Source organism: Alosa pseudoharengus, unplaced genomic scaffold, assembly GCF_046254945.1.
Source record: "Alosa pseudoharengus isolate Yale_2024_CS ecotype anadromous, Long Island Sound unplaced genomic scaffold, YU_APseudo_1.1 YU_APseudo_1.1_scf_15, whole genome shotgun sequence".
NCBI lineage: Eukaryota > Metazoa > Chordata > Actinopteri > Clupeiformes > Clupeidae > Alosa > Alosa pseudoharengus.
Window position 1 is genome coordinate 21,012,457 of NW_027468620.1, and position 9,745 is coordinate 21,022,201.

The 9,745-nt window shown below is 41.4% G+C and overlaps 1 protein-coding gene across 1 annotated transcript; it reads right to left on the minus strand.

Annotated features, from left to right (window-relative positions):
• Positions 1–2,703: 2,703 nt before the first annotated feature.
• polr1c (RNA polymerase I and III subunit C) lies at positions 2,704–9,614 on the minus strand. The gene is made up of 9 exons (XM_076285862.1): positions 9,533–9,614; positions 9,198–9,269; positions 9,002–9,109; positions 8,755–8,887; positions 8,546–8,665; positions 7,302–7,454; positions 6,592–6,741; positions 5,463–5,579; positions 2,704–3,524 (listed from the first exon to the last, which is right to left on the minus strand). The coding sequence occupies exons 1-9, from the start codon at positions 9,602–9,604 to the stop codon at positions 3,406–3,408; spliced, it is 1,044 nt and encodes a 347-aa protein (XP_076141977.1). The 5' UTR covers positions 9,605–9,614; the 3' UTR covers positions 2,704–3,405.
• Positions 9,615–9,745: the final 131 nt, after the last annotated feature.

The window sequence follows — 9,745 nt, forward strand, 5'->3', positions numbered from 1 at the left end:
TAATAGACAGAACAGTGAAAGCTTAAAAACAAGTTTCTTGTAATAAAATAGGCTTTCACTCAAGGTTATGAGACGGGTAATTCACACGAATATGCAATACCAACGGAAACATTTCCATGCTCATAGAAGTGTGATTTTTCGAGATAAAGAAATTCAGGCGGGAGTGAGATGAAGTGGTTTCAAGACTGTGACCTCTTTGTAATAATCAAATTTCCATAAATATGAATTTGGAGTTGCCTAGGGCCCACGCACTCCTTGGATTCAGTGGAGCTCAGGGGTCTGAAGACACACCAAAAATATTTTGTTTGTTTCAAACTGAATTCTTCCACCCATGCAAATTTCATGTTGAAAATCTGGGAGAGGCACTATGCACACAGGTCGGAACAAGCCCCAGGGCTCCTGAAGTGTCCCCAACAGAACTGGAGTGAGGGCTTGAGAGCTGTGTTGGAGATCTACACTGTCCAGTTTGACTGCTGATTCAAAAAGTGACCAGGAGTCATTGGATGGCAAATACAGGCAGTGAATCAGAGGTCTTGTGAGAAACTCATAGTAGAGGAATGCACACTCTGAGGTCTGCGGGGGCTTGGTGCTGCCATCTGTGTTCAAGAAAAAGGAGGGCGCATTTGGATTCACTTAAATGGCATTTTTGCCGTCCAAGTAAAGGCAGCCAGTGATTCTTCAGTTGCTCAAGGGCTGCCGATAAGGATCGCGTCCGTTTAGAGATGGAAACAAAGGTGAGGGGGGACCTCTCCACATCTACAACAAGATCAGCACACACAGGAAATACATGTTTGCAAGAAAAGCAGGTGACAGAGAAAAGAATGCTGAACAAATCACCCCCCCCCCCCTCTCTCTGCCTTTCTCTCCCTCACTCATTCTTTCTCTCTCCACAAGTGGCTTTGAGAAGGAAAGTAAGCCTTATAAACAAAAACTACAGCCAGAAAGGATATGAGGTCCCCCCCCTCACCCTCCCCTCCCTTTCTTGCTTTTTATAGGTTTGAGGGGTAGGGTCCGTTTCCTGCCAAAAGCCCAGCGCAGTAATGAGCCAGGCAGGAGAGCGAGGGAACGCAGGGGTAGAGGAGAGAAGAGGAGAGAAGTCAGGAGGATTCTGCGGATGTCTGTGTGCCCGGCGGCCTCAGCGCCTGCCAACCAGGGCCCCCAGAGTGGCAGCGACTGTCCTAATGATGAGTGCAGCACTACTGGAAGGTGACCCACTTTAATGTGCCTCACCACACACACACACATACACACACACACACACACACACACACACACACACACACACACACACACACACAGCCTTGCCTTCCTGCTCCAGCACCTCCCTCCCACGGCTGGCCATCAGTCTCCAAAGATGCTCTGGCCCACTTTCAATGATCTCCTGTACGACACACACACACACTCCAATATTTATTGTGTTTGTACCAGGCAAGTACATGCAAACCCAATTAGTCTCACTCACATGGACACATGTACTCCCACCAAGACTCTTCTTTCTTTCTTTCTCTCTCCCTCACACACACACACTCTCTCTCTTTATGTCTCTCTCTCTCACACACACACACACACACACACACACACAAACACACATCACTTTCTCCAAAAAATATTCACATTCACAAGCAGGCGGGGGTCATCCTGGTATGGTCAGTTTGCTGTGATCCCATGCTGTTGTGTGGGGTACTCTATATAGTAAGCCCAGCCCTGGTGTGCTCCACACTGGCCCCACCTGGAGGCCCACCTGGATAGGCAGTCATTACCGGCAGTGACAGCACTACTGCCAGATGTGTACTTGGAAATCACAATAACAGAACATCACCATAGCTCAAACTCCCTGAGGTGTAGTCTATAACAGTGTTTGTAACAAAAATGTTGCATATCACACACAATGTCCCTACCTCAGATTAGGACAAAGTGGTCTTAAAGTGACTGACATTTTCTTTAATTAGGTCAAATGGATTTTCCTTAAGGGTGATGATACATGGTGCAATTTTTTGGACAATGTTGCTGCGCAACCACATAACTGTTTCCATGTGTTCTGATTGGATCATGAGCTCTCCAGAAAAACGATTGTGGCCCAATATTGACGAGAACGTGCCAGAACAACAATACTTAGGAACACTGCCCAGCAATGTTGCTCAAAACGTTGCCCTGTGTATCATCAGCTTTAGGAAACACAGGGTAACCCATTTACACTAAACAGTCAACACCAGAACACCATTTTGTATCTGACAGAAGACCAAAACACTTGCAGTTTGTGCAGTGCGGCTCCTGTTTCAAAACCAGACTTCCTCCCATGTGTTGAGTTTCTCTAATGCCAACCACAAGTGAAATGGCAGCGAAATGAAATCTCTCCCGCCTGCCATCTGCATTATTAAGGTGAATTGGGGAGGCCAGACAATTCAGCAGTAATTAAAGTGGTGTAAGAGGAGTGGCGCGAAACATGCACCCGGTGAGTAATTAACTTAAGTAGCGCTCAGTGCAACAGGCAGACATGAGCAATCAATCAATCCACCGGGAGAGGATGAAGCGCAGCCTCGCTGTCCGCAATATTGCATTACCCAAAGTCAAATTCTGATTAAGACGAGCCTACTTATTGCCCGCGTGTTGCATTATTCATAGTATTTGGAGAGATGGTGGTTTTAGACCGCTTGACAGGGTTTCAGACAAAGTGAATAGTGTTTGCCAAAGATGGTTCATGAATACGTACAAATGTTTTCCTTTATTTTTTACATGGAGCCATCATTACTCACATATCATGCCTGGGTGGTTACAGACACAAGCACCTTCTGAACAGAAGAGGTCAGACTGCCTTCCTCTGAGTCGAGTGAACACATCCTGCCAGGGCCTAACACAGAACTTGGAGTGGTCCCTAATAACGTTAGACATCAGTGCACCACATTCGCTTAAGATGCATTTCATGAACTAAACTGCAATGTTTTGTTACTTTTGTTGCACATATTTGTAACTATTTTTTAATACCAGTGCCATAATTCCCAGGGCAGTTTTACATAAATTAATTGAAACTAAAGCCATACAGAATTACACTTTGCTATATAGAAGGTGCTTCCCCTGCGGCTTATGCAAAGTTAATGTGAGACCATGACTGACAGTGAGAGCAATTCAAATCACAGAGTGGTTTGCCAACACAAAGCTTGACTTTGGCTGCTGCCATGTAGCAGTGGCTATTGTGTGAATGAAACTCAGTCAGATAGATCCAGCTTAAATGTGAGCAATGGGATTCTTTTTTTTTGCCTTGTAACCGAGACCTACAGTAGCTGGACATCCAACAGCTATGGCCAAATCAGCACAGACAACTATGGCGTCGTCGGCGTCATCCTCCTTCTCCTCCTCCTCCTCCTCCACCCTTCAAGGTTAATGTCTCTTTGGTCCCAAGTGCTTCTTCTACTCCATGTCTGTGGAGTCCAGCTCGTTAATGAACCTCTGGCACTTGGCCAGGAGGACGTTCATGGATTCAGAAACCAGCACGTCAGGAGGCAGGATCCCCGTGGACTCTACTGAGACTGCACATGGGAACAAACGCAAACAGGAAGAGTTAATTAAAAAAAGAAAACAAGAAAAACAGATTTATTAAAAAATCCAGTAAAATCCACATGGCTTGACCGTGATATCACGTTTTAACAGTATCTATTGTGATATATAGTCATAATACTTTAAATTAGAAGTTTGGCCCAATTAGACTTAACCGTACAGTATCATAGTATCAGAATATATACACATGTCTATGTAACTAGAACAGCAAGGGACACATTTATGAGAAATGGTTACAATAGTGCAAAATGGAGCCAGCTATAGGGTTTTACAACAAACCTTTAAAATCAACAATGTGCAAAACACCTTCTAGGGTGTACTTGTTGATTTATTTGTAAATTAAAATGTACACCGGCACGAAAGGTGCTGACCAGATAAACGCTCAGGTTCATTACTTTTATTTTTCGTTCCGCTGGATTTACAATGGAATAAAATCTTATAGGAACACCACTGGAGAAATATAACCCTTCCCACTTAATTCTGACCATTCCTACACTGTCTGTTTTATTTGCAATGCTTACCAGTAGCCCCATTTAATCTTACCATAATCTATTTCTAATAAATGTCTTAAGTCTGGGGGCGCTGTGGCGCAGCAGGCTACAGCGTCCGTACCATATACGGGTCCGAGTGCCCACGGGGACCCAGGTTCGAGTCCAACCTGCGGTCATGTCCCGATCACACCCCATCTCTCTCTCCCATTCACTTCCTGTCTGTCTTCACTGTCCTATCATAATAAATGCAAAAAGCCCAAAAAAAAACATAAAAAAATAAATAAAAATAAAATAAATGTCTTAAGTCTAAGCACATGTAATTTTTTTTTTTTTATTATTAGTTTTGAAGGAAACAAACTTTTATATGACTGCATCTATCTATCTATTAGGGCTGTAACGATTTACGATTTGAAACCGAAATCGCGACATTCATATCCACGATACTGTGTCGTGGTGTGAAAAGGCAGAATCGCGACACACCCTTTCTGTGTTTCACGCAGTGCTTTGCAGCTTATGCGGCCGCAAAAGCAACCCACAACTCCCGCTTTACTTATCGGTAGCCTACGTTGTCCAAAAACAAATAAATAAATAAATAATAATTTCATACCTCTCCTTGCTTTCATTGTAGACTATGTGTGCAACTTTACCAAACAGTAGAAGAAAACCCCCTCTCCTTGCCACGCTCTCTCTCGCGCTCCCTCGGTCTCAGTCTCCCTCCCTCTCCTGCTTAATGAACACGCGCGACTTAAATAAAACATTCACAATCGTGAAAGTAAGGACGCATAGACGACTAGCTAAATTACTATTAAATCCGCTTAGCATCATTAGCATGCTGCACATATTTGTTTAAAACTCTTGCATTGAAGTTGACTGATCATCTCAATACCAACGTTTCCCAAAAGGGCCTGTCCCAAGGAGAACAAGTATTACCTTGAAACTTAAACACACATGGGGAAACTGAACAGTCCAATCAGTAGACTATGATAGGCTAAGCTATATGCTACTTTGTTTACAATATTTCCAGGCTTCAACCAGACAGCTGAATTAAAGAGGTAGAGTTGTAATAAAAAATAGTAGGCCTAGGCTATAGGCTAATCTGCATAAAGTGTGCTGTCATAAATATCAGTCATTCAGAAAAATATTTTTATATCAGGATATAAAATAAAAGATATATTATATTGTAATCCTCTGGTGTTCTAAGGGAGGCTATTAAAATGTTATTTAATAAAATGCCCCCCCCCCCAAAAAAATAATAATAATAATCGAGATTCATATCGAACCGTGGGTCAAAAATCGTGATACAAACCGAATCGTGAGGTTGGTGTATCGTTACAGCCCTACTATCTATCTATCTATTTATCTATATATCATTTTACAAAAACCCAAATAAAAAACTAAATAAAAAATATATAAACTTACATATGAAATGGTCTCGCACTCTTCCTAACTTCACCAAATTCTTCAGATCATCATGTCGCAAAACTTCCCTGCTGCATGTGTCTTGGCGACTGTTGGCCACCTTAGCAACTTGTTTTCCTGAGAAAGGAAATAATGGAGGTGGCTTAAAAAGGGTTAGTGAAAAGAGGGACAATCAAAAGGACATACTAAACATATAACTCCCTGCAGAACCTTGCATAACAGCACTTACCACTCAGGGGTGCGTTTCCCAAAAGCATAGTTGCTGAGTTGACAGTACTTGAGTCACACGTTACAGATATGTTAAAGATACAGAAATACGGTGTTGATATTCGATCGTATTTCAGTCACATTTTAGTAAGAGCTAACAAATATGCTATCATTTTTTAATTTTCCAAAATGAAAAACGTGATGTGACAATATGAAGCTTAAGTGCATTGGTAACCCAAATCTTCAGACTCACATTTGGCAGTGACACTACTATCATAGTTAGCAACTATGCTTTTGGGAAACGGGCCCCTGGTTAGCTGACTGACAGGTGAACTTGGGCTTTGTTGACATGGAAGAACAGGTTCTGATCAATGGTTATTATAGATTTTTGGTGTATGTCCTAATGGGGAGCTCACCCATACAACATTGCCAACACTGCCATAAAACAAACCTTTAAACCTTTAACCAGTTTTAAATCTAGACTTAAGACCAAACTGTTCTCAGATGCTTTCTGCTAACTGCTAACTGAGTTATAATTTCTGAATCTGTCTTGAAAATTATTCTACCTTGTGTCTTTTTAATCATTCTCTATTTTTAAATGATTTTACCTTGTGTTTTATGTTTTCTTTTTATTATGATCTTTACCTTTTTAACTATTCTTTGACTATATTGCCCTTCTATGCTTTTATTTGTTATTATTATTTGGTTTTGTTTATGTAAAGCACATTGAATGACCTCTGTGTATGAAATGCGCTATATAAATAAACTTGACTTGACAAACAAATCAACCCTTTAGTGAACAACGGTTGTCTCCTCTCTATGAATATACCCATTTCAGTATTAACGATATTAGGAAGAGTTTGACAAAAACCCAAAGCAAAACCCTCCCCACCCTCTACTTCAGTAGGAAAGCCTCTCCTACCATCTTTGTTCTCCACTTCGATGACTCCTGGCGTGAAACAGCGCTTCAGCCTCTCAGCTTTCTCCCCCTCGATTGGCTGCAGTAACGTGATCTCCGGAAGGAGACGGTAGCTGGCCGTGGCCACTGGGGAAAACTTGGCATGGTCCTTACCTGTGGAGTCAATACACATACTGTATATGGGTTGGCACTGACTCCACAATACGACTGTACAGACAGTGGATCTTAGTTGTATAGACCCTTTCAACAATAAAAACAAAAACAATGCTTGAACATTCTATTTGGGCCCCAATCTACTTCCTCTGCATTAAGATAACATATTTTAACATTCCATATGTTATCTTAATGCAGAGGAAGTAGATTGGGGCCCAAATAGAACGTTCAAGCATTGTTTTTGTTTTCATTGTTGAAAGGGTCTATAACATACACATTTAGCTTCTCCAGATAAAGCTCGAAAGCATCCATAGTCATTATTGTTGGACAAAATGTAACTGAAAGTAACAACCTAAGTTAAATAAATTAAATTCTTCACAAATACATAGACATATTCCATTGAAGAGCATACAGTTTTAAGACAACATCTGTTTTATTTGATATTATGTATACTGAAATACTATATTTACTTTTAAAAACTGCATTGGTAAGATACTTTTTTTCATATGTATATAGTTTGTGCATGAATGTTGTAGGGTATGGATGAATATGAAACTCACCGATGCCCTTCACACAGTGCATAACTATGTCCAGCTCTTGCCCTGGTCGCAGCTGTGCAAGGAGGATGTCCCCATACACTGGACCAATACTGGCCTCCGCAAACACATCGGCTTGGTTCCCGATAGGCACCCATTTCATGTCTTTGGAGTAGACTTGAGGTGAACACAGCATAGGTTACAGATCAGCTAGGTCATGGGTACAGAACAGAACAGTTAGGCACAAGAGTAATGCCATGGGAGAAGAACTATGGGAATATGGGTTATCTATGGAAACATGGCCTAACACTGTAGAGAGAGGTGCTTTGGAAACAAAACACTGGCTAACATCACCGCAAGAAATGCAAATATCGCCCTAAGGTGTTCTCAAGGCAATAACAGAATACAAGCCTAAATCCATACAAAATCCAACCATTTCAGGGTTCTTATACTTACACCTCATCCTGCTGAAGTACAGAACTTACATTATAAACACGTGCATCTTGCTGCACTTGTGTAGTGTGAGCCATCATTAAGTCACAGTTTAAGTGGCATCAGTCACTCTGTTTCAGATGGCACACAGGCCATGATTCCAGTCCACTTCATTCATAATGCCTAAACCTAGACCAAAATGCTTCTCAGGTGACAGTAAAGCTATTAAGCACTGCTCATGCAGGCCTGAGACTATTAAGCACTGCTCATGCAGGCCTGAGACAGACATGTAGGCCCATCTCTCATGTTATGTTTTTGAGTGAGACTGACCACTGTTATTGTCATAACATTTTATGTAAAGTAAGAGAAGGAAGGTGCCGCACACTCAGAGTAAATGAAAAAACGTTTAATAGGCGATAACATTTTGGCCTACAAGGCCTTCATCAGATCGCATGCGCAGGCCGAAACGTTATCGCCTATTAAACGGAGTGTGCGGCACCTTCCTTCTTTTACTTTAGATATACCGGTACACACCGGTAGCCAGCACATCTTGGTGTGTGTTACATCTCTCCTCCATAACATTTTATGTAATCATATTGTTTGGGAAGAGACATATGCACTCATCATTCTACCAGAGTAGTGCTCATCAGCTCAATAAAAACTTGAGGAGTACCTGTCTGCATATAGAGAAGAAGTAGCTGAGAACTATGTGCCATTATTAAGCTATCGGTTTTCACTCAGAGGCATCTTCACTTGTAAACCAAAATCAATCATCCTTTGTATATGAATGCATGATAAAGGTGCTGATGATTTACCAGTGAATAACTAAGACTCACCCATGTGATTAAGGTAAAGTTCACGAGGATCAGCGGAATCCTTTGGAGCTCTAGGATTCATTGTGCACTTGACCTTAAGCTGGAGTTGAATTGTGTCAATCTCTGTGCCTTCTTCATCACCTGGGGGGAAAAAGTCATTTTTATAACTCGTTCACATTCTGTATACTGTCCAGGCTTGCAAAAAATAGTAATATCAAGCCAATCTCCACCTGCATTTCTGTATTCAAAGAGACGTGGATCAGCCTTGATGGGGATTAATCCAAGTCTGTGAGCAAGGATCTCGTCCTGAATGATGGATGTGTTGTTGTAGATGAACACTTTTTCAACAGCCATTGTTGGGATCTAGAGTAAACAGGCAAGTCCATCTCCTTCTTTAATGCTAGTGTAAATGTATCCTGAATACACAAAATGTAAATGAATGAAACGTGGTTTTATTTGTTTTGTATGGGTAAATACCTCTGCAAGCAAGATCCGTCGGAAGGCATTGGCAATGGAAGCATCTATGCCGACCATATCAAACTCCATAGTATTTTCATCCATTTGTACTATGTCGATCCTAAAATTCTAAGACAACATAAAAAGGGCAGCTGTAATAGCTTGCGACAGGTAAAAGGTATGTCCTCACAAAACACTTCTCATTTCATTAACCTACCTTTTTGAATTTCTGAAAATTCCATGTGTCATCATACCCAGGGTAGTTACCAGGATAGTCTGTTGTATGAACCTGGAAAGATCAAACACGTTTAAACTTCAACGGGGAAACACTGGAAATATATGAAAAGTACCCCGTACACTGCAAGTTTTACATGAAGAGTTTAGTAGCCTAAAGCATGCTACTACTAGCCATGTTTACACTACATGTGATGCGACAGAAGCAAAACACAGGTGTCGACTTATATGTCATCCGGCCTTAACTGCTCTACATGGAAACTAACAGCTACTAAAAATGTAATACATAAAATATTCAACTCGATGTTGTTGACTTACATTCTTCACGCCAAATTCACCCAAAATTACTCTGTTCCTTATCTCGTCCACGTTGCTCATAGGAGCCGCCATGTTACCTCTGTGAACAACTCGATGTTAGGAAGAGTATTTTGTAGTTCTTTATCGCCCTCTATCGATATGGAATATTGTAGCACGTCGCTGAATCAGCCACTGAAACATTGAAATATGTGCTGAAAGTTTTGACTTTGACGG